We start from the raw sequence: 25,872 nt of genomic DNA on the forward strand, positions 1-25,872 counted from the left end.
CCCTGTGAGGGTGGTGAGGCCCTGGCACAGGGTGCCCAGAGAAGCTGTGGCTGCCCCTGGATCCCTGGAAGTGTCCAAGGCCAGGCTGGACGGGGCTTGGAGCAACCTGGGCTGGTGGAAGGTGTTCCTGCCCATGGCAGGGGGTGGGACTGGAGTATCCTTATGGTCTCTCCCCACCCAAATCATTCCGGGATTCTAAGATTCTATGAAACAATTCAGATTATTTGTGGAAGAGTAAGCTCAGATGAATTTTTTGAATATGTTAGAAGAGTTATATTACTGACCAGGATGGTATAATCATAAAATAATTGCCCACACTTAGAATAAATGTACCATATTCAAATAAAACTAAAAGCAAGACTAATAGCAAAAAAACCTTACCACTCAACTCCAAAATGAACAAACCAACAAATCCAGAAGAGGGGAAGCAGTAGAATAAGCCCAAAGTTCTGGGAGACACAAAATGAGACAGAGCTTTTCAGGCTCTGGTCTCCCTCAAACAGGGCTGGAGCTGAGCAGGGACACACATTTCGGTTGATTTGTCCAGAGTTCAGGGGAACAGGCTGGGGTTGCACTCAGGGAGCTCCACAGAGCAAGAGAGGCACCTGATTGCCATGGCTGGGCTTTTATTCTTAAATGCAAAATACACAGAACTTTGATTTTTGATTAAGAAAATGCAATAGAAACAGGATATGAGAAGCGTGAAAGAAAATAATTATTGCTGTGCCATAGATGTTTAAAAGAACTGAAACTCACTTTAATCCAAACTCCTCTGGCAGGAAAGCTGGAAATCAAGTCTGCTGCTGGGCCTCCCTTCATTTTTCTACAGCAAGCACAGTGCTTTCATTTTTACAATATTTTCTCTCTCCTGTTCTTTTTTTTCATAAGCAATACATGTGTTCTTTTATTCTTTCTGCTTAATATATACAAACAAGTGCAAAAAAAGTAGAGAATCTGATCTAAAAAAAATAGTTGGAGGAAATACAAAAGCTTGAGGAATATAAGGGCATTTTGTATCCCTTCTGACCCATGTGGATGAATAGTTTTAGAATCTTCTTAAAGAAAGATTGTTCACTTCTGCTGCATCTTGTTCAACTCAGTGAACTACACAGGAAAATCAGTACATATTTGGTTTTGCCAGAAAGATTTTTACAACAGGAGAACAGAAAACTGCAAAGGTCACCTGGAATGCTCATTAACAAAGAAAACTAACAGGCTTCCAGCTAGAAAGGGGTAGAGAGGGATGATTCTCTCAAATATTTTTTTTCTTTTGATAACACGAATTCTGCATTTGAAAATTTGAGTTGGAAAATATCATAAAAGGAAAAAATAATAATCTTCTCTTGTAGTCTTTTAGAAGTGGTTTAATTCAATATTCCTAAGCATATCATAGAACCACAGAATGGTTTGGGTTGGAAGGGACCTTAAAGCTCATCCCATCCCACCCCCTGCCATGGGCAGGGACACCTTTCACTAGCCCAGGTTGCTCCAAGCCCTGTCCAACCTGGCCTTGGACACTTCCAGGGATGGGGCAGCCACAGCTTCTCTGGGCAACCTGTGCCAGGGCCTCACTACTCTCACAGAAAAGAATTCCTAATATCCAATCTAACCCTCCTCTCTGTCAGTTCAAAACCTTTCCCCCTTGTCCTCTCTCTCCATGCTCTTGTAAATACTCTCTCCATCCTCCTTGTGTCCCAAACCAAAGAACTAACCCCAGTCCAGGGGTATTTCCTGCATCTTTACAGAGTCTCACTTTACAGACCCAGTGACATCTGAGGGGGTTTTATGCAGCACAGAAACCACAGGACTAAACAAAGCCCAGAGAACAAGGAGGCATTGGCACACTAAATCCTGCACGTGGGATACTTTGTGCAGGGGGTTTTTATAACCAACAGTGTTTAAACTCAAACACACAATAACAGGATAATGCAGGTGACTGTTCCAGCTCCCACCTTCCTGAACTCTGGTGTCACCACAACTGCCTCCCTGTGCCAACGGGACAGGAGTTCCTGGGCACAGACACTCCCAGCACACATTTATCTAAATAACAACTCAAAGTCTACCGAAAATGGCCATGAAGAGTTGGAGCACAATCCCAGTGCCCAGCCCGTTCCCAGCTCTCACCTGCCCGGGCAGGCCCCTCACCACCCGCCGCTGCTTCAGGTTGGTCTCCCCGTCCAGGTTGGCAGTTTCCAGGTGGCAGATCCCGCTCTGGTCGGAGGAGTGGAGCAGCAGGATGTCAGCTGGGATGGTCTCGTTGCACTGCAGCTGCACAAAGTCCCCCACTCTCACGTCCTTCCAGCACCTCTCCACGTAAGCACGTTCCTCCCTGGGGCACAAAAACCCGTCAGGGGAAGGGGGACACTGGGGGGCAGGACCCGAGGTTGGGGGCTTCAGGAAGAGAAAACAGGGCTTGGGGCACATTGACTTTTTTTTTTTTAAAGGACATAGAACAACAGCTAGAAATTAATGAGTCAGACACTTCCATAGTGTCCCTTCACCACATCTCACATTCAAACCAAATCTTGGAATTAAATAATGGAACTGAAAAACATCCAACTACAACTGAAGTTCTCTTTCATTCTAGCATTAGCCCTACAATCTCCACAGCAAAAGTTAGAATGTAGTTTAGACTAATGGAAGTATTTTAAAGTATCTTATTGAAGAAATTCAGACACTTCACCAAAACTTATTAATTTTTTTGACTGTGTGACAACGTCTCAGATACTTTCCAACATCAGCACATAGATCCTGAAAGAAGCAAAGTGATACCTCAGCTACACTTGTTTCAGGTCTTTACAGTTTGTAATTCTCAAGAGGAAGCTACAAAGCCTAAGTTTAGTGCACAGGAACAGCTTCAAAAGGTAGAAGACCTGACAAATGACCCTTAGTATTGAGCAAAAAAAAAATGCAACCAGAGCCCAAGTTTAATGGAAAAGTTAAAGTAAGAAACAAAGAGCTTCTAAATGATTAAAAAAAAAAAAGGAGAAGAAAAAGAGCCTATGGGGTTCAAGGAAATGAGATTACTATTTCATCAACAGAACAGTGCTCAGAGGTTCAGCAAATAGCAGACTTTTTTTTGGCTTTACATTTTCAATAATTAATCCTTCAACTGCTCTTAACCATCTAAGCCAACCAAAAACTGCACAATAAGTTTTAAAATTAGTTAATGGGAAAACTGCTCTGGCAACAATGGCTTGGTTCCTCTAACTCTTTGAGAGGAAATTATTTTTTCAAAATGAATAATTAAATCATCTTATGCCTTGCTCAGTAAGAGGGAAAATGCTCATGATACTTTAGCAGACAGACACTAAAAGGCCTCTTGTAATGAGAGTCTTATTTTCTAAGTTTTTCATCATCCCCATCTATTGCCTGAAGAATCCTGTCGTTCATTTCAGTGTTTGTACCCAGAGAAGGGAGCAGTGATAGAGCAGATAAAGGGGTTTGCTCCAGTTCAAAGCACATTTCCAAGCTCTGCTTCAGAGCCAGGCCAAGGGCTGCTTCCTGCTAACCTACTTTCTGCCTTCTGCAGAGCAGAGCCAGCCTGTGCTGCCAGGCAAACCCTCACACTTGGCTGCTGTCCTTCAGAACAACATCAAACACAGCCACCTGCAAAGGTTGTGCAAGCAATTAAATCCTCTGTATTTCCCAGTGGTATCCACTTTTTATTCAAAAAAAGAACCCTGAACCTAACTACTTAAATCCCTTTAATGCTGGGAGGTGTTTACTAAATTATGGTGTTGCAGCATTATTTTTTTCCTTCTTACATTAATTCTTCTTTCCTGAATTTTTCATTCTTCTTTCTTATTTTGTCTGACTCTGCTTACCTGCACATCCTTTCTCTTTTGTTCAACAACAGACATAAAAGACCACATTGAAGAGCTGCTGTAAGTTAATTTGATGTTGCTACACATTCAAAAAAAATCTGGATCAATTTCTATTTAAAAAGTATTCAAGCAGGTGTATGTTGTGTATTTAATGCTCTGCAAAGTAGATACTAAGTTAATATAGCAAGTCAACTAAATAAATATGAATCCTTCCCATGTCAAACACCTTCTGTGTAGGACTTCTAAATTTGTTTGTTTAAAGCATAAAAGAGAGAGTATAAAATCAGTTCAGAGACAGCAGCTGGCTTGTCTTGCCACGCTGGACATTTGGAACCTGTGTGTAGTTTGCACACAATGTTTGCTGTGGCTCCTGCAGGACAATCCCCCTCCCTGCACGTCACCTCCTGCGCAGGAGGGAGGTTTACAGGACACATTTCTGATTTCCCTGCTCACAAAACGCCACAGAAGGGCCTTGCCCAGCTGGCTGTGCTCCACACCAGCTCAAAGAAACCATTGTAGCTGGAATAATGCACAGAAATCCCAGATTTGAAACATTTCAATAATTCCCTACGAAACACACTTTACACATAAAGCTTCAGGGTCCTGCCCATTCACTAATTACAGAGGAGGGGGTGAGTCAGAAAAGCCAAATGACCTCATTCAGATCAGAGGAAAAGCAGAACTCAGCACAGGGACTGGAGCTCAGGAACTGCCAGAATCCCAGACCTGCTCTCAGGTGAACTGCCTGTCCCTCTCTCCCAAAGAACATCCAGTTTGGCAGAGAAACACATTTTCTGCTCCTGACAGGACCCTTCAGTTGGACCTGGAAGATTAACAGTTTCCTGCAGTACAAAGGTTTTCTACAACTTTATAGAGAATAACCAGTGGACGAAAGGGAGAAAAACACTTCCTGCTGAGCCTGGTGCCCCCATGGCAGCACTGGCCCACTTGCCTGACAATGTTTTTAGATGAAGCAGATTCCTTCCAGCAGTCTCTGGAACTGGGAATGCTGCCCATTTTCTGCTCACTGATTAAAGTTCACAGCACAAGCTGTGGTTGCTGAACAAACAGAGGAGCTTCATAAATCCAAGATGGTCTGATGAGAAACATAGAAAAAGGGCAAATGCATTTAACCAATAAAATAAATGAGATGTGATGATTTTCAATAGATGGGAATCTGGAAATCTGATTCTTGCAGCACGTGGCATCAGGGCTGTGGCACATCAGAGACATGAGGTAAGAGAGAATTCCTCAGTTCCTTCTCTCCTTTAGCAGCAATTTATCAACTGCACACTCACAAGTGTTCCCCTGCTGTCCTGGGATAATGGGGAGCAGGATAATGCCCAGCAGAGGACAGTGCCAATGAAAAGAGCTTCCCCTGAACAGCCAAAGTGCCAGAACTGCTATTGGACCCATCAAATCTGACCAGAAGACCTGAACTAAATAGACTTTATGAAGTCATTTCTGGGAAAAAGGATCATAAAAACACCCTGCTGCCACTGGAGATCATGGGGAAACTTGAATAAATTATTGACTTTGTGTCAACAATTTGATTTCTCATTCTTGGATTCAGTAAAGATAAATCTCAAACAAAAACTGGGTCAAAATGGATGGTGAATGGGAGCAAATAAAAATTATTGTTCTGCTCCCCAGAGGAAATTAAATAAAAGTAATTTTTCACATGCACTCCACAACATGTCTACATGTCCTAGGTTGTCTTAGAGAAAGATCTTCAAAATCTTTATCACCTAAAAGCATTTTATCAGCCAATTAGAGTTCAATGAGTCTTATTCCCTTGAATTACTGCAAGCTCCATCTCAGGATCCTTTGCAGCTCAAAGTAAAGCTTGTTTTCTCTCCCTTTCACTCCCTAAATTGCCACACCTGGAAAAATATATCAGTGTCATCAACAGACAAACCCCAATGTTCGTATTTTATTGTCTATAAATTTGCTAAACTGTTGTATTTGAAAATGGCCTCCTCCAAGCATCACCTGCTTTATAAAAACTGCTGATATTCTGAGATCTCAGTTCTACATATACAGCAGGGTGAATCACACAGGTTCTTACCCTTCACAGTCTATTTCTGCAAGTAGAAATCTCACACAGTTTTATGCCATCAAAGATTATTCCAGCTTTTATATGTAAAAAACCTCACAGAATGTTTTCAAAGACCACTGTCTGTCCAGGACCTCACAGTTTGGAGCTACTGCCACAGAACTTCACAAAACTGACACCAAAGGAGCAGGTTTAGGACTCGAGGAAGGCACTGGACCATCCAGGAGCTGATTGTGAGAGCTGTCCCAGGTCAGGGTGCAGCACAACCTGGCTGTGGCTCCTGGCTGGAGACACTGTTGGAGCACGAGGAGGAACCTCAGTGTTGGCTCATCCCTGGCTTCTGCCACGGAGCCACTGCAGGGCTGGGAAGGTGGTTTGTGACCTGGACATCAGCCCAGCAGTATCAAGGATGTCTTTGGCAGCAGCCAGTGCTGGAACCAGCCCCAGCCCCAGCCTTTCCCACATCCCCAACTCTCCCAGGTTCCCCACCTCGAGTGGGAGGTGTCCCTGCCCATGGCAAGGGGTGTGGGACCAGGTGATCCCTCCCAACCCTCACCATTCTATGATTTGGACACTGTGTTGAGACAGCAATAGCACCTTTGAAAGGTAATGGGAGTGAAATTTTTCTAAATTCTAATAAAATACAAACACTGCCATGGTTTTGGCATTCCAAATTCCTTAATGTTAGCAACAGATCCTATCTTTTATGTGCTAAAGCTGCTATAGTATTGTACCAAGGAAGTTATTCTCTCCATGATAAAAAAAGCCTATGTTCAACTTCAATAATCAATTCAAGTTTATGAGAACTTTAAGTAAGTGCCAGAGCTCTATAAATGTGCTGTGTGTTCATATACAAGGGTTTGGATCTCTTTTAACTTGCCTTTGAAGAAATAAAATAAAATAGGAGTAAAAAGCATGTTGAGAGCACATTTGCTTAGACTTACTGGGTTCATTTTGTAAGTTATAGATCACTGTACTTAAAAAAATCTATTTTGTTTTTAATACTGCCTTGAACAAAATGCTATTGTTACAATTCTTCCTGGCACCAGCAGGAACGAACAGGTAACTCCAAGGTCACTCAGTGTCCTCAGCATGTATTAATCATTAGCACTAGTTTCTAAAGATCCTCATTAACTTATGGAGTTTCTAGGACCCACAGTCTGTATCGGATTTTTTGGTGGTCATATCCTTACATGACCATGTAGCTCATGAGGTCACAAGGTAGAAACCTGCTTCTCTCCAGGTTTCAAAGGTATTTTAAAAATCCAGACAGTAGGATGGATCTTAATGCCACGAGGCCACGATTCTGCAGGTCTGAGTCAAACCCACAGGTTTTCATTTATTTCCCCTAATGTTCAGTCATTAACTCCTGCTGCCACTGCTAAACCACTGCACCTTTTCTGGGAAGCAGCTCTAATGTCTTGGCAGGTAATAAATCTTGGAGAAAGCTCTGATAAAGCAATACACAAACCAGTGGTAGCATTAGTAATGGATTTATGGATTTTCCCCCCCAGAGAGCAGGATCCTCACTGCAGCAATCACACACTCACCTCCTCCTGCCTCGCTGCTCTTTGGCTTCCAGGTGCTGATGCCCGGAGCAGCTGAGCGTTGGCATTTTCATTTTGCATTTAGTCAGCCCAGGATGTCCCATATTCCTTCACCAAACAATCAGCACCCTCCTCATAAGATGAATTCAGGTTTTAATTCCTTCACAATGTTGGTAGCACTGGTTTCCAGCAGTGTCCTGGGGACACAACACCCTTGGGTGTACTCTTGGCTAAGGACACTTTCTCAGCTCAGTGGGAGTTTGAAGAATCTCCTCAGCTTGCACAGTGTTTGGGCCTTCACTAAAAGCCACTGTTAATTCATGTATCCAGAGCTAAACTAGGTGCAAAATTTCCACAGTAGCTGAAATACACACAAAAATCCCAGGGATGACAGAGCAGAGGATGCCCAGTGCAGTGCCAGGCCCTCGTGGAGAACAGCCCAGTCAGGGTGACACTGGGCAGGGGGACAGTGGCTTTGGGGCTGTCCTGGGAATGCACCTACCGAGGAGTCCTTCAGCCCCCAGATACTGAGATCCATGCACTGTTCAGAGGAGGCACCACTGAGGTGGAGCCTTGATATTTCTGTATCTATGCCCAAGAAAATTCATTGCAATTTTGCCCGAGGGAACGTGATGAGATTTCAAGTGGGACAGAGGCTTTAGGTTTTTTGGTGTATAAAATGAACACACTAAAGCCTCCAGCAGGCTTCTAGTCTTTAAAGTTATGCTTTGTTAGAAAACAAAAATTATAAAGCTAAAAGAAAAGGCTCTTTAACAAGTGAAAACTCAGAGCTGCTGAACAAGACTTTAATTTAAAGTTTTGGCAAGAAATCTTTTTGCTCACTGTGCCCTTGGCAGGATGGTATTTTCCTCTCCTCCTGCTTTCTACTTTACAAACCCTCAGGTTCACCCTGGGCAGAGTGAGCTGCATATGTTTCCAGGGTCCAGAGAGAAATAAATTTTCTTTTCTTTTTTTTTTTCTTTCTTTTTTTTGCTTCTTTCCTTCTTTCTTCTGAGATTTGACAGTAGGTTAATTCCTGTTTTCAGGCCTGTTCCTTGCCCTTCTCTGCTGTCTTCCAGAAACCTCTCTTGGTCCCTGCATCCCTGGCCAGCCCCAGTCACTCTCCCAGCTCCATGGGGAGCATCCTGGGGAGGTTCAGTCTCTCCTCCCTTCCCAAAGCCCAGTTGACCAGAGCTCTGAGGGAGGTTCAAACAGAACCTTTGCCTTTGCTGCCCAGCTTCCCTAAGGAAACATAAAGTATAGGATATGTCCAGAAGCCTGTAGGAAGGCAGAGCTCCATTGCAGTCATAGAGAAAACTACAGCACAGAATTACAATACTCCAATTGACTGAAATATTTTAATTCTCTTTCAAAACAGGGAATTCAGCTTAAGCCACTTGCAGCTTTTCAGCTGTTGGCAGTTCTGGTTTTGTGCAACACAGTAATGAGTTCTTTGTTTTTATCTTCTTTCCACATCACTCTGTAGGACTAACCCAGAGTTAGTGCTGATGCAAAAATCTTTAAATGTTCTAAAATCTCACACTAAGCAGACAAAGAGTTCCAGTGAAGGGCAGCCTGAATTTTTTGTATCACAGACATCAATGGACCTACAAAGGAAGAGGAGATTGATCCTTCCAAGAACTACTTGAAAACCACAGGCCCTGGAAGCATCACAGAGGAACTTTCTATTGAAAAAGTAATCAGGTTTTCTCATTTAGGATGCCTGTTGACTTATCTGCTTATCCAACAGCTCCACAGGGTGATTCAAAGCATATAAACTAACTAGGCTTCCCTAAGTCACTGACTCAGATATCTGAGTTTAGGTGCTTCAAATTAAGCAATGTGAACAGCTTAAATGAAGGGAATGTTTTTGTGGCTGCTGCTGTGCCATCAGAACTGTGCAGTCCTTGCATTTGTATCTTAGTGTCTATTGAAACACTGAGAAAAAATGAGGTTAATTCTTCAAGAAATGTGAATTTTGATGTAAAAACCTGTCTGGATGCTATGGAGCATTTGCAGACCTCTATAGAATCCGAGGGATGTATCACATCCAAGCTATGTATTTGAACATTATGGAACTTCAAGAAAATTAAATAACAGCTTTTAGCAACTGTTGCCCTGCCATTCCCTCTCAGGGCTGTGCCTCCCATTCAGTGGCAGCCCCTGTTAGTAAGTGAGTGACAAACTGGAGGAGTTCAGAGAGAAGGAACCACAGCAGGGCTGGGGGGACTGACTGACAGGAAAGATGAAAGGAGCAATCTCTGTGCAGGTCTTGACTAAAAGGTGTCTGGGTGCAGCAGAATGAACTTGATAGAAATCACACATATTTGAAGATTATAATTAACTGTTATGGATGAAGAATTAGGGTTGTATGAAATCAGGTGACTTGAGAAATTTAAATGCAATGAAAGAGGGATAATAAAGCATAGTATCACAGGAAATGCTTTGACAATCCCATTTTGTAGTAATTGCAGCCCCCCCTTGCTTGCAAAATTTAAAAGCAGACAAATTATATTTTAAAGAACACCAGGAGAAATGAGGCATTTAAACAGGTCTGTACCATCTGCAATTCAGTTTTTTGTCCTCTCCTTTTGGTGCTCTGTGATTTGTTCTGACAGCACAAGTTTGTCTACAGTTGGGATGATTCCAAAAGCTTTGGTTCTGAAATTACAATCTCCAAAACGAAACATTAGATCTAAGTTATTGCATCTCCCTAAAATACTTTAATGCCTGTTAATTGTCTCCTGTTTTCTCAATTAAACATTCCTTAAACACACTACTGGAAGAGTCTTTTCTTTCATTAGATCAGCAGCTTGGGTTTCCCATTCCAGCTGATCTCTGGGAAAACAAAATTGGAAGAAGGATGTTTACAGGCCAGCCTATTCAGTTTCAATTTCCCTTGCTCTGTGTTAAAAGAAGACAAGTTACTGCATTTCCTTTTGTCTACAAGAAAGTTTTGGAGAACAGTCAGCATTTGGGAAATGTTGGTCTGTCTTTGAAGCAGGAGCCAGAGTTCTTGTTATTGAAATCTGAAATAAAGCCCATATGCCCTCCAAGACTACCCCTTAAAATCTAAGTAATCCCTCATTTTAGGATGAAAGATCAGTTGCTCTATTAAGAAAACCTTTTTGCCACCACAAGATTAACAAAATGTGCAGGGTCCCAAAAAGACTTTCACCTGTGTTAAAAAAATCACCTCCAGCAGATGATTCAGAAGGAAGAAAATTAGAAGACATCACGCTCTTCCATGACTTTGCAGCCAGCAAGAAGAACAAGAAATATCAGCTTCCCAAAGCACTGGAGAAGCCTGATTAAAATTATTCATGATATAATAAGCTGTGGTGACTGATCTGATGGCAACTGTAATTACCCACGTTCTTTTCAGACAGGATGAATCCTACAGTCTGAACTCTTCTCATCTTCCTTTCCCTTACATCACCTTTTCAGGCCATAAAACTTGGGTGACAGACAAGATTCTAGGCAGGATTTATTAGTAGGTCAACATCTTTCTTATGGCATGGGAAACCCAATTTTAAGGCAGGCCCATGTCACGTTTCTGCATAACCAAGGACTCACGGCTGTGAGTTGAACCTGGGTTTGAACGTGTGTGTAATTCCAGGAGGGACATTTTTCCCTTGTACAGAACAAGTTTTACTGTATTCCCTGCTTCTCATGTTCCCATGGTAAAAGGCTTTCAGATCTAAATTAACATGGTTGCTGTCTGTATAGAGGAAACAACTAAGATTCCTCTGTGGATTCATTCAGTAGCACCCACTGCCCCACCTTTCCCTCATCCTGGTTTTAACAAGTGTTAACAAATAATCCATTGCCTCATGGGCTAATGCAACGCTGAAAACATTCAGACATCCAACTAGATTGCTGTCTCCAAGACAGGCAGAGGAGGCAGCTTTGCCTCCCTACCCCAAAAGCTCCAATTACTGACACTCTCCTCTGTGGGAGAGGAGGAATCGTAAATGAACATTATTTAGGAACTTGTCAAGTGCCTTCTCTCGTGGACAAGTTGGCAAAGAGAGCAGTGCAATTTTGTTTCTGACAAATCATTATCTATATTTGGGGATAAGTCTAGCCTCTAAACAAGCAGATCCATTGTTTTCCTGTTTAACCAGCAGGATATAAAAATAAAAACCTGACAAACACACGCAAGAGAAACAAAGAGAAATGACAGCCCCATGTGATAAAAGCCAAAGTTCTGCAAGATCCTGCCTGTGAAAGTGCACATTATGTAAAGCACTGCTGATTAATTGGAGGGCTGACAGGTACATCCACAGAGATGGAAAGTTTTGCACTCCTGACTCCCAGATGTGATATTTTAACAGGGAGAAGGCATTTGCTACTTTGCTGAGAGAACAGTTTTGATACAATAAAACATAATTTTCAAATTTAGGAAAGTCCTGAGAGCAAGAAGTCAGGAAGCATTTTAAGTGAGCACAGACTAACACGCAGTTAATTCATTTAGGGATGACTAAACACAGGCACATGTCACTATCTCCTGTTTCTAGACTGCATTTTTACAGTTTCATTTTGAAAGTTCCAGAGTAGAGTACAACATTAAATGGGTTTCAAAGGGCCAAGACTTTAAGAGATTTCTTGGCATCTAAGAATGCAAACAAGTCCCATGACAGATCTTGTTCTGTGCCCCTTTACACAGATAGAATTAAACCCTCCTGAAGATTTCTTAGAAAAGCAGTTGCTTGTAGCTCCTCAAGCCCCTATTTCCAGTGCTCTCCACATCCAAGAGGCCCACAGTCACACCAATATGACGAAACTCAAACTGATCTTCCCAGTCTAAAAGTGCTTTAAAAAAAAATCAAAATCAGTACAAATACCAGGTGGGAAATAGTGGCTTTGAATTTTCCCCATTTCACTTAATCACTGGGATTTCCCAGCAGCTGGAAATGTATTATTTTTTTTCAGCAAAAAGGTTCACCATTGATAAAAGATCTCAAGCCCCACAGTTTTAGTAACAAAAGCTGCCCAAAGCTCACCTGCTGTAGATGTAACACCCCATGTGATTGATCTCTTTGTCTAACTTGTACCTCCTGAAGTCCTCCCAGGCATCTTTGATGGCTGTGATGGCCATGATGACTCTGGTTGGAAGGCATTCACCACTGGCACAAAGTTCAGCAGGGCAATGAACACGAAGTAGACGTTGGCGAAGCGGTGGAACTGCTCGTAGATGTTTTTGGGGAGGAAGGTCAGGATGGTGTATTTTGTGGTCTTGATTTTATTGGAGCCGTAGTGTCTGTTTGGATTTTCCTTCCACTTCTGACTTCCAAAGGGCAAATTGGAGACGATCACTCGTTTGTTTTCATTTTTCTTCTTTCTTTTCTTTCCTTTTCCTCTCTTCTCCAGCTCCTCATTTTGGATTTCAGTGTCTGGGGAACCACAGTGACAGCAGCTTTCCTTGAAGAAATGTTTCTTCCACACCATTCTTGAGAAGCAGCCTGGAACAATTCTCCTTGACATCTTGTTTTCCTCTCAAAAAGTAGCTTCAAAGTGAAAACCAACCAAGTTAGAAGAGTTCAATAATCCAAATGAACTCCCGAGTGGTGGAGGGAAGAGCTGAGGTGTCCGAAGCCCAGAGCTGCCTCTCCTTCTGCTCCAGCCTCCAGCTCCCCAGGGCCAGGGCTCAGCCTGACTCAGCTGCAGGTCCCAGAGCCTGCTGGGGCTGCACCTCGCCGGGACAGGAGCATCTGGAATGTTGGGTTATTCCTGTTGGCTCAGACCATTCCCTGGCACTGCCTCTGCTCACAGGGTGCCTCTGCTCCGCCCCAGAGCAGGGACAGAGCTCAGAACACTCCCAGGATTTCCACAGGTCACTCCAGGAGTTCCAGGATCACTTTATGGCCCTGGGAGTTGCCAGGAAGCTCAAAGGTGATGGCTGAGCTGCACGTCCCAGACGTCAACACGAGATCGCTCCAGGCCTCAGTTCAGACACTATTTCTCTTTTACTTCCTCTATCTACTACTTGTTTTCATGATCATAACATGGATCATAACATGGATTATAAACAACAACTCCCACCCCCCAAACCCAGCAAACCTCTGATTTGGCACCTTTGGGGATGACACACAGACACAGGCAAGTGAAGGGCAGTGTACCTGCACTGCCCCTCAGACCAACCCTTCTCCTCTGATAGACCCAAAACCTCCTCCCTTACCCAGTCACTCCTTCCAGTCTCTCTTTTCTTCTCCCCCTTTGGTCCTCATGCCTCTGGCACATGAACATGTAATTTCCAGGAGAGCTAATGACAGGTATGCAAAGCACAGTCATTTTTTCTCTGTAGTCTGGTCTTAAGGGGAGGTGAAAAAAGGAAGAGACCTAAATATTTAAACTTCTTCTAAATGAAAACTCTTATCTACTGCATTATACAGTGATAAGCTGAGCAGTCTCAAGTCAAGTTGGTGCTTGGACAAGAAACTCTGATGAAATCGAAATGTTGCAATAACAATCATACATGAAAGTATTTCTTCCTTCTGAGTCACTCCTGAGCAAACAGCTCCCTGCAGGTGTTGTACCATCCCAAAGCCAGGCCTCTATTGATCCCTCTGCTTACTGGAAGCCCTAGAAATTGTTTTTCAGTTCCTGATCGTGATTCACCTTGAATGTTGTTGATCACTAATTCTTTATTAATGGGTTCAGTGTGAAACATCTTACATGTTTTTAAATAGCCCCAGTTATCCTTTCCAGACTTGGATAAGTTTCATTTTTCCTCCAGATCCTTCTGCTCCCTGGAGAGGATGTTGTGTGGGTTGGCAAGCTGGTTTGAAAACTTGGAATGGAAACCTGTATAGCAGCACACACTGCTGGGACATGGAACAAAGCTCCAGTGATACTGAGATGATTTCAGTGAGATAAGTAAGGCATCTTAAAGGTAGAAAAAAATCTTTTCTAAGAGCTTTTCCAATTTTACAGTGCTCCAAAGGGTCAATGAGGGAATTACTGCACAACCAGATGAACAGTTTCCACCCCGATAAACACAAGGGAAAATAATCGGTTTTGTTTACTTACTTGTCATATACCCTGGTTTTACAGGAGTTTATTGTCTTGTCATACTGGTGTTTTCTGTAGTCCTCAATAGCATCCTTAATCATGCTGGGAAGCAGCACCACAACCAGAGGCAGCAGAGTGACCCCCCTGTGGAAGATTTCCACTTGTGGGAACCAGCTCAGAACCACCAGAAAGAAGAAGCAAAGATTGCCCAGCCTGAAAAGGGAGAAAATAAATTAAAAGTAGTCAGAAATTAGAATGTGTCTTTTCCTTAATGAACAACACCCATTTTGTGTCAAAGGAACATTAATCATTCCACTCCTATGCCCTCCTTTTGCTTTCTCCAGAATGAATTAATCAGTTGCTTAACCAAGATGATAATTATTTCTTCAGAGGAGCCTGTGAGATACATTTTCGTACTATTATAGTATAGTACTCCATTTCCCCACATCTTACAAACACTGTTTACCAGGAGCTCCAAGGTCTTTAATGACCCCCCACTGCCTCAGTCTTGAAAATAAGCACAAAATCAAACAGAAGCCAAAGAAACCTTAAAAAACCAAACCAATGAATGAAATGCCCTGGTCAGGAATCCCTGAAGGATTCCACGAGTGGAAGGTCAAATTATGAATGTGTAAATCTAATATACAGAATGAAAATTTCAAGGCTAGAGATGAATATACAATTTTCATTTCTCTTTATCATAATGATATTTCCCTGGGCATCTTTTTGACATGATTAATTCTGCTGAGGGGGTACATAATTTGAAATGAGCACAGAAAGCTGACCTGCACTTGCACATACATTTATACTGTCTATGGGTTGGTAGAGAGAGTCACTTCATGACATTAAAAAGATATCAAAACTGAGCTGCTGAAATCTACAATATTTTCTCAACACATCCAATGAATCCTTTCTGTGTTCTTAAAAATCAAGAGTTTATGAAACCAGAGGGATTTTTAAATAAAAACTTGAAATTTTTACAAAGAAAACTGTTCCAGCATTCAAACAAGAAACTGGTCCCAGCAGTGTCAGACACTGCCAGTGTTTACTTGCTTTAATCCTCCATTTCAGTGTGAACTGAGTGACATTTGCTTACAAATAATCACCACCTAAGTGTTAGTCCTGTGGCCACTACACATGGCCCTTCTCCATTGCTCTCAAATATCACTGTTTCAGAGAGCCTCCTGGAATCTCATGGATCACTGAACGATTTTTTTTACCTGTGAAACTGTTCAAAAAGGTTTTGGGGCACGAAAGTGAACCACGTGTATTTTGTGGTCTGTATCCCGTTTCCAGAATAAAAGGTAGAAGCTTGTTTCCAATCTTTCCACTGTCTCCCACTGCCAGGAAAGACGACCCTCCATTTGTTCAGGTTGAGTTTTGGTTTGTCTCTGCCAGGAAGCAGCAGTGGGGTGGGTTCTGATGGAGCCTGGGATGGAGCTCCCAGACGCTGCCAACGGTACCAAGCCGAGTCCACAGAGAAAGCCATTGCCAGGGGGTCAGGCTGCAAGACAAAGGCATGACAAGCACTGACAAACAGTTCCACTCTGGAGAAAACTCACTTGGTGTCTGTGAGCAGAGGTTTAACACCACAAACAATCCTCCTGCTCCCTGCATTGCATGTTCAGCTTCCGAGCTCAGAGAATGCACAGAATAAAAGAAACAACAAAATCTTCAATATGGAAAAATCTGTTTCTATCTCTGGGGGGAAAAATAATCCAAAATCTATTTTCCATGTGTTATAACACCAAACTAACGTGGACAAAGCCAATTTATCAGAGGGGAACAATGGCTTTTCCATCACGAACTCTCCATCATTTTTCTCAGTCATAAAGTGCCACCAAATTTACTCAGGCATTTTTCTTCAAACGTCTGACTTTCATACAATACCCTTTCCTGTTCATTCTTACTTAAAAAGGGACTGGTTCAGGTGTTGAATGTTAATAGCTCAGACAATAAAGAACTGCAGCAGCATCCTAATTTCATTTACACTCACGTAACAGTTTTCCAGAGTCTCCAAAGGAACCTGGTTTGAATGGAAAATGCCAGAGTTCAGTGCAGCCCAACAGCAGCTCAGCACCTGTCAGACCTGGAAACCAAGGGGGACAAAAAGAACCCTCTGTGTCCTTAAAGCCACAAAAGCTAATAAGTGGGAGGCAGCCTGGAGGAATTATTCAGGTGAGTCACAAGAGGAACGGCCAGGACCATTCCCCTCTGCTGCTGGACAGTCACAAACTGCTGCTGTCTCATCCTCCAGTCTGCTGGGAAGTTTCTGTTTCCAGAACCTCTTTGCCCTCTTTCTTTCCATTCCATTCCTGAGGGATGGACTGTGGGCAGTATCCAACAGGGCAGACACAGTTTTCCCATTTGGTTTTCTAGGGAGAAAAACATCAGTGCAATCCAGCCTAGGATAAGTCCTCTCCCTCCTTGTGTAGATGCCCCTCAAAGTTTCCACACCCACAGAGATATATTATTATTCATTATACAAAATTCATTATATAAAATTATAATAGACCATTACCTATTTTATTCTTCCTTTTAGGAAAAGTGCTCCTTCCCACGGTCCCAATTTTTGTCACTTTTCTAACTGTCCAGTGGAGTTACTGCAGCATCAAGAGAGGGGCAGAAAGTTAAACATGTCTTGGTGTCTCAATTCCTGAACTCCTGCATTTGGGATAAACAAGATAAGCAACATACAAGTGATTAAACTATAATCTATTTATAGCAAAGGTAAGTTGGCCACACAAAAAAATGTCAGCTACACACCCAGATATGCTGAGATGTGAGAGGGGAAATGTGTGAGTTGGTGTTAGCACAGGAGGCTGGATGAGCACTCACATTATTTCACAAGCTTCAGCAAAATCTCTGGAAAGTGAGCAATAAAGAAAGCATGAAAACCTTGCACCTCTCCCACAAAACTATGGAAGAAAGTATGTCCCAGAAAGTTTTCAAGATTTCTGATGTTTGGTGAAAGAGTGAACTGAACAATACCCTGCAAATTAAAATGGTACCATTCACAAAGTTGTCAGGCAGCTCTTGAAAAGTCACAACTTCTTAGCAACAAAAGGAGGACTGACATATCCCTTCTGGAGAACCTGGGGTGCCCTTTGGTATCTGGTATCATCAGGCAATTCAGTGGAACAATGTCATTAAACAATTTTTTCTTTGCCATGTACATATGGATTAAAACATCCAACTTGTATTTGCTAAAAAGAGTGCATGATGCTGTTGCTGGAAGGGACATATTTTGCCTGACACTTTTGTAGTGGCACTCTGGAAAAGCTCCTGTTGGTGACAAGCCATCCCCTGCCCTGTCTCTGGGGGGATTTTGCACGTGCAGTGAACACAGCAGGGATGGATCCACTGCAATCAGAGTTGTTAACTCCACCTTCTAAAACCAAAGGCCACCACTTGTGTTTGGAAAGTCTCTTTTATTTCCTTCTTCCTGCATTTAATCAGTGAATGGAACTGCCCCCATTGATAAGACTGGAGCTCTGTGTCTGCCCTGACCATCTGGGAAATCTGTGCTGGTGCTTTACCTGCACCCTGATAACCCTTCACAGGCAGCCCTTGCCTGTGTCCATAACATAAATTACACAGGGCACGTGAACACACTTGGAAACTTGAGAGAAACAGGATAAAGGTATATTCCTTTTGCTGGGAGAAGAGCTGGAGGGCACAGTGGGTCTGCAGAGGCAGAAGGAATCACAGCCAGCCCTTTCCAAGTGTGGATTCCACAGTGTTCAGATGGTTCTGCTCATCCCACATAAACTACCTCATACTCCTCTGGCTCCAGCCTTCTCAGGCAGGCTTATGCCTATTTTAAAATTATTTTATATATGTCATACTATACTGGGAACTTGGCATTCTTATACAAGTTGTGAACTTTCTTTTTAAGAGATTTAACAAGTAAGAAATCAGAGGGAAGTTTGCATGCAGTTGCTAGAATTTGGTATTTTTATCCCCGAATGCTTTGAGTTTATCTTCCATTTGCAAGTATTGCAATTGTAAGCCAGCAAAAGTATTTGGGAAATACTTTTTGAAAGAGGGATGTTGCAACAGACCACTGATGGTAGGAGTTTTCCTCTTGCATCCCTGTGTTGATCTTGCAAAGAGCCTTTCCCAGTTTTCCATTGTATGACTGGCATCCTCCCTCGGGGTGCTTTATCTCCTCTAATCCTAAAGGAAACTTTCCCCTTCTGTGGCAGAAGCAGAACTGCACTGGAGAGCTGTGCTGGTGCTGTCAGCAAGGAAGGATTGGTTCTGACACAAACTTCAGGAATATTCAAGTGCTCTCTCTCTTCTGAAGACTCTTGTACACAAAAAGGTATTGCTGACCAGAAGAGAAAGCTCATCAGAAGGCAGCAGTAAGAAAACAATTTTCTCTCTTTTGAAGTTGCCTCATTCCTGCCAAACATCAGGCTCAGATCTCTGCATCCCACACCTGAGAGGCTGGAGAGAGGAATCCTGTCCCTCCTGTGTGTGCACAAAGGTCTTTACACAATCGTGCCTCCTGTGCTGTTTATCAAAGGGCACGATGGATCCACATCAAAAGAAAACCAATCCTGCTCACAGGAAAAACAGCTGCAGAAGGCAGCAACACAAAGCAGTCACTTCCAGAGCTATCAAAGAAAGGCAAGGTCTGTATCTCATTTTCAAAAGCTGGTTGGGTATTTCTGAACTTGAGGGCAAAATTTCAGACAGGGTGGAGCTTATTTTTGCAAATCAGGACTGTGACAACAGAATCAGCACTAAGATGCAGATATGTGCATCATCAGGAACCACAACTAAGAAAAGCTGATATTTTCACTTCTACATCTTCACTTCTAAGGCAAGAAGACATAAGATAACATAAGTCCTGTCTAAAATATTATTCCAAAAATTTTAGTTTATTTTATTTCCTAAGAAAGCAGCAATGATTTTTCTTCTTGATGCTCATATGGATGATGTGGCATCCACTCAAAAGAGCCTTGCCAGGGAAGGTTTGGCCAAGGAGATAAACAGTACCAAGTGAGTATTATAGACATTTCAGCCACAAACTTCTTTATCTGCTTTGTAGTTACCTGCTAGAAATGTCTTTCATTTTTTGGTGGTACTGTATAGAAACTCTTCCTCAGTCACAGTTCAGAGAAAGTATTTTGTGGTTAAGACTACCAGAAAAAGGAAAGGAGATTGGGAAGAAAGAGGAAGGCAATTACATTGATTAGCAGGATACAGACCATAGCCTAAAATTATCCTTCAGCCTTTCAAATTAGAGACATAATACTTGCAGTATGAAAGAATGTTGTAGAATTAAAAAAGTGCTCAAAAATTCTACTTCATTCAAAAAAAGCTGGTCAATGCAGACTGTTGTCATTCAACTAACAAGAGAAATGTCATATGGATTAACAATTATCTAATGGGTTTGAGTGCAAGTTTGTGTTTGTGAGGGATACACAGAAAAGAGCTTTTCATAAATCTGGTGTGTCATTAGACCACAGGGCTTCACTCCCCTATTACTGAATTACACTGGCACGTTTTTCATGTCTTGACTAGATTCTCTCTCCTCTGGAAATAAACTCCAAAATCTTGCAATAATAGGTTAATTAGAAGGCTCTGTGCCGAGGACAGACCAGATTTCAGTGCCTGATGCAGAACTTTCCTGGAGCTTGAGCATGTTCAGGCACAACACTCTTCCCCAGGGCTGCAGCTGGCTTGTTAAGACTGGTTTGAAAATAGATGTGCTCTCAGCATATGCTGACATCCAGGTCATGCACACAAGGATGATTATCAGATATTATTCAAGAAGGAAGTTTCCAGCTTGCAAACAGTAATGCTGGGTGCTGTGTTTGACTCCACTGTGTGGAGCTTGCTCTGGTCTCCCACATTATGTGCTCAGTTAAATAGAATTAGACTGAAATGGTCTGGCTGGTGCAAGGAGTGTCCCTCTGCCAGCACACCCAAAGCTCTGGGGGGCTGTTCTTGGGACATTTGGGCCACTGGACTTCTCCCAGTGCAGGCAGAGGTAACTCCTGCACCATTCCCACCTTCCAAGGGGGGGTTGCTTCTGCCCCCTCACCTCTGCAGCTGAGGACACTTTGGGAAGTGGGACTTGCACAGAGCTTTTACAGAGCCCAGAATGGCAAGGTGCTACCTGGAGAGTCAGATTGAAAGGGCAGCCAGGGCTGTGGTTTCCATGGCTTTTCTTGAGGCTTCCTGTGGCAGTGAATTCCACTACACATCCTCAAAAGGTTTTATGTGCATATATATTTTCATGTAAACTTCAAACATGGTTGGGAAAAGTCCATCTTTAAGGATTTTAAAAGTATTTAAGAATTTTGGATCCAGTTATCAATTTTCTTTTTGGGTCCTGAACAACCTAAAACCAGTACTGGAGTAACAGAGTGCAATAAGCCCTCCAAAACATAAATGAGGTGTGACTGCAGTAACTCAGCAGAAGCAAAGTAACTTCCAGGGCAGACACAACCAGGTGGCCTCAGCAAAGCCCTGGGATAAGTCACCTCCAGCCAGATCCTGGGGAAAGGGAAAGCCCAGAGACAGGGATGGAGGGGGGGGGGCAGGTCAGGGTCAGGGAAAGGCAAAGTGAGGCAAACTGTAGAGCCACTGTGCTGGGAGCTCCTTTAATCAGCAAAGATTTCCTTGGAAAGCTGAAACCCATCCAGACCAGCATCTCTGTCTGTGTGGGGCTTTGTGCACTGCTCTCTTGTTTTCCTGAATATAACACATGAGAAACATTCCCATTGCTGCAGGTTGGGGAAGCATTCCCTTGTGCTCTCATCTGGCTATTCAAAAGTCTTTTTTTGCTCCTGAAAAGAGACTAATATTTGTTTCAATCCAATGTATGCCTCTATCTCCAGCTCTCTGAGTGGTCCTGCACACTACTTAATTAGAAGACCATGTGTTTCAAACTCCAGTAATGGCAGAATTTAGTCACATTTTAGCCCAGAAATGAGGACACCAAAATTAGAGCAATTGTCTGAACAATAATTTTTTTTGTTTGTTCCACTTAATATTCAAAATCAAAGTGAAGTGGCCTCTAAAAGACAATCTAATATTTATAGAGTGTATGATTATAAAGCACTTAGGATCAAAATTATGTTGCAGATGTTCATGTGGGAACTCAGCAATGCTGAAAAATTCCAAAAGGAAGCAGAAAAATTGAAAATAAACTGGAAAGTGACCAGAAGATCCTTTATATGTAAAAACCTTTTATGCAACTATGTTTTTGTCAGAATGTGCTGACTCTAATTTCAGTTCCCCAAATCTGAATGTTAAAGTGCCTCAAAGAGAATAGTTACTTATTTATGTGAATGGAAAGAAAAAGCAGAGTGGCTAAAAAGGTTGCCAATGCACCAGGGCACAGTTCCATGTCAGTCAAAGATCCAGGGAAAGCTCTATCAGGATCTAATCACAAGCATTGTTGGGGGAACATCCAGTGACACCTGGGCTGGGGAACCAGGGGTGGGCACAGCACAAACCTGTTCTGGTTCTGTCCAGAGCAATTTTTGTCAGACACTTTTGAAAGAAGGATGTGAAAATCCCCTCAGTCCAGACACTCCTTCCTGGCAGTGTTGAAGCACAGGGAGAACACCAGGAGACCTGAGAGGACCATGGGAACTGGGGGAGGATGGACACAGGTTAAGGTGCAGGAAGCTGATCCCCCCTTCCTGCTCACAGGTTTCCTTGGCCTGGAAGACCACCAGAAATAAAAGAAGCTGAGCACAAAATGCATAATAATAACATGTACCTGTGAAGTGCTCCTTGGAAGCAGCAACTCCTTTTTAAAAGCAGTAGCAAGATTCCCTACAACCCTCTCTCTCTCTTTTTTTTTTTTTAATCCTGTACTGTCATTCTCCATAGACAAGGTAATTGGGATGCACATATTTGCATTTAAATAAACTAGATAGTAAAATAAGATAATACAACAGAAACTATTTTATGATGCCACAAAATAGTCTAATACAAAAGTTCCCTTGTTGGCAGAGTATTTCCCCCCAAACCCATGGTAAAAAAATCTGAGAGACCAAAGTTTACACTATGCCAGGTCAAGGCTAGTTTTCCTAGAAAGGTTTATAACCACAATATTCTACCTATATCTCATTTCCTCTGCAATCTTCCTTGTTCCTCCTTCTGCCAGGTCACAGAGATACAACATTTACCTGAAGAAATGTCACCTTGTTCCAGAGCAATGAGTAACTGGAGCAGCTCAGGGGCAGTGCTAGGAAGAGGGTGAAGCTGCTCCACTCACACTGCAAATTATTGCAGGTGCCTCAATCTACTGGAACCAGTCTGGCTCTTCCTGAAGCAGGAATTCAGAGAAAAGTGGTCTACAGTGTCCCACAGCGACAAAGGGTGGTTGGGTTTGTCCTACAAGGTGACCCAAGCCAGACCTTTTGGAGGGAACAGCAATTATTAAGTAATTTTGGGAAATGTCACATCTTATTCCTGGAGAAAAATACATGAAGCAAGAGAACTTAACCCAGTCCTTTCAGAAACTGTGTCTTTACAGAATATCAGAGGTGCTGCAGTGAGGGACCACAGGCAGAGATTCAAAAGCACATTAAAAAAGTGAGATCTAGGAAAGTTTCAGAAAACTTCATTTTCTCCATTCACTCAGGCTGCATTCAGAGCACACAGGGATTACATGTAAAGAGCAGAACTGTTAAACAGAACTGGGCCAGGCCTGATGAAGCACCTCTGTTATTCAGCAGTTACTGTATAAAACCAGGCAAGGCCAAGGAGAATGGGCTGAGGGAGGCACAGGGTGTCACAGGAGGCACAGGGTGTCACAGGGTGTCACGGAAGGCACAGGGCTGTAACACTCCACACTGGCACAATTTTGGGTCTAACAGACGCTGGTACCCTCTCTGAGCATTTCCTCACTCTGGGGGCAGATCCTTCCTCATCAGAATCTCTGGAAGGTCAAACTCCCTCTCCCAATCTATGTTCAAGCTCTGTGTTTTCAGTAAGGTCTGAAAACAAAATCCTTAAGATAAAAAGCAAAGATGTGCCTCTGGCACACTGAAGACTTCCCAGGCTTGTTTTTTTGTTGCTTTGCAGCAAATGACTCGTGCAGTCTTTGCATGAGTGCAAAATCATCATGATAATGAGCAACCAGGTGTCTGATTCCAAAAATGAGAGGCAGAGTGGAATCAAAGTGATATCACAGCAGCAAATGCTAAGACTGAACCCAAAAGGAATTTAAGAAATCTAAATTCCAAACTTGATCTTCACTTACATCTGATTGCAACATTTGAGACCATATTATCATAACCTGTATTGTTAATTACTACTTAATCAATGGAAAGGAGGAAATTTTAATTCTGTTCAAAATTACTTAAGTCTGAAATGTGCCTTTAAAGCAGAATGATAAGTATCAGACTGTGAAAACATTCTGAAGAATAGCCTTAAATGAAAAATAGCAAACTCTTTTTTTTGCTATAATTCTTTCATTTCCAAAATACCCAAGAATTTAAGACACTAAATTCTAACTCATGCAAAGCTGGTTTTGTTCATCTGTTCTGAGGGCTATTTTTTGGTTGTAGAACTTTATACCATCACAAACACTGGCCCAAATTTCAGGTTTTAATTACTCTGTAATTAAAGAGCAGAACATGAAGCAGACAGGCACTCTGATGATTTGTAGCCAAGGTTTCAATGAAAACAGCAAATATTTTTTGCTTGCCTGTAAAGTAGGAGGGTGGCTGATTTCTGATGCAAATTGAAAGACTGGTTATTCAAAGTACTCCATTTCATTTTGACCCAAACCAGATGACATTCAAAGTCAAGCACAACAAAAAGCATTAATAAGCACAAATGCTGTGTGAGTCTGATGGTGAAATAAATCCACTTCTAGGTTGACTTTTCACATACAACATTTTCGACTGAAATTGCACTGGGGCATGAATCTGTTCTTGAGTCAGAGGAAAAAGGGTCTTATCATCCTCTTCTTGCTTATACTGTTGACATAGGAGAGACCTACAGCCAAGTCTGCCCAACAAACCCTGAACTGTAACAACTGGTCCCAGAGTGTGTGGAAGAGCTTCTCCACCCCTGCATCCCAAGGTGGTGTTCCTGTCAGAGCAGCCTAGTACAGTGTTACTGAAGTGATTTCAAGCTGATGGTTTTGCTTGTAAGAGCACCTGATTGTAATTTATATCTTCCCCCTGAAGGTGGTTACAACCTGCTGGTACTGGGGCACTTGACTCACTCATCTCCAGTTATTAACTGAGCTGGGCTTGGCTCTGACCCCGAAGTGGATGATGGAAACCATAACTGTTTAACAGCTTTGCTTTGAACAGGCAATACCATGAGCCTGGGAAGTTGTCAGTCTGATTTCCTGGAATTTTACTCATTTGTTAGTTATCTTGTGTAAGCCCAGGTGACCTGCTGTGAACAATGAACCTCCTTTAAATTCAGAGACAGATTCAAACCCTTACATTGTGTTCCTTCTTCTTTTCTATTCTTAATTACTGTCTCTGCCTTGAGTGCTGTGTTGCTCCTGCTGTCCCTCCTCACTCCCTCAGCACACAGTGAAGTTATAAATACCCAAATAGGGGTGCTGGGAGTTCCAGCCCTGCAGTGACGGTGACACATTTGCAGCTCCTCAGGATAACGTGAGTGAGACGTTGCCCGAGTGGGTGAAGGTTAAACACAACCCCAATCTGGAGTTGCTGTTGCACCAGGCTGACCCTGCAGCTCCTGCACGGCAATTTCACAGCTTTTCTTGGCAGCAGAAGACAAAGTCTTTCGGCAAAATCATCTATTTCTGTGTCTGGTACAGCATCTCTTCATTCATCACTGCACTGCAGCGCCCCAAGACATGGTTTGTTACTTGTCATGTGAATTCTGCAAAAGAAACTATTTGCAGGAGTAGATTCCCCTTGGACAAAACCCACAGGTCACGTCTGTCAATCCTGCCATTACACAACAGTCCAAGGAATCTGTCAGACCTGAGCCCCTTTTTCAGGGAACACCAGCATGAAAGGCAGTGCCTACACCCTGAGAACCTTGTTCACAAGAGCTAATTGTGACCTCTCCCCCAAGGAGCTGTACTGCCCCTGCTAAGAGAAAAGGGAGCTGTTTTTAAAACTGAAGTGTCAGTGTTCCTAATCTGGGGCATGACATTGCATAACCTGACTTCCTAGTAACACTTGTCAATCCTTTTATCAAATTCTTCCAATATTAAGTATGTGCTTGATAGAATTTTTGATTTTATAACACCAAGAAATAAAGTCGGGGTCTCTTCTAAAACATATTACCCATAATTTCATAAAATACAGTTATATAGCATATACAGACACACTCAGGGTGATTTCCTACAGAAATCTGAAAGAAACAAAGCCAATTTCAAGACTATCCTATAGGGAGTTCCACCTTTTCCTGCCAAGCAAAGGTCACTGCCAGCTGGTGGTGCTGGTTCTTGAGC

General features: G+C 42.6%; 1 protein-coding gene across 13 annotated transcripts in view; it reads right to left on the minus strand.

Moving 5' to 3' along the window:
• ATP10B (ATPase phospholipid transporting 10B (putative)) overlaps positions 1-25,872 on the minus strand; it is a 220,287-nt gene that overhangs the window by 31,554 nt on the left and 162,861 nt on the right. For 6 of the 13 annotated variants that reach the window (XM_017833907.1, XM_017833912.1, XM_017833910.1 and 3 more), the window contains 5 exons: positions 21,923-22,061; positions 16,966-17,108; positions 15,665-15,948; positions 14,463-14,657; positions 2,125-2,329 (listed from right to left, as the gene is read on the minus strand). In XM_017833907.1, the coding sequence (XP_017689396.1) occupies positions 2,125-2,329; positions 14,463-14,657; positions 15,665-15,933 (669 nt within the window). In that variant the 5' untranslated portion in view covers positions 15,934-15,948; positions 16,966-17,108; positions 21,923-22,061. Of the gene's footprint in view, positions 1-2,124; positions 2,330-12,436; positions 13,329-14,462; positions 14,658-15,664; positions 15,949-16,440; positions 16,567-16,965; positions 17,109-21,922; positions 22,062-25,872 lie in introns of those variants that run through there. The other 7 variants (XM_017833909.1, XM_017833906.1, XM_017833905.1 and 4 more) reach the window with 3 other exon arrangements.

This window comes from Lepidothrix coronata, unplaced genomic scaffold, assembly GCF_001604755.1.
Source record: "Lepidothrix coronata isolate B3197 unplaced genomic scaffold, Lepidothrix_coronata-1.0 Scaffold223, whole genome shotgun sequence".
In the NCBI taxonomy this organism is placed as follows: domain Eukaryota; kingdom Metazoa; phylum Chordata; class Aves; order Passeriformes; family Pipridae; genus Lepidothrix; species Lepidothrix coronata.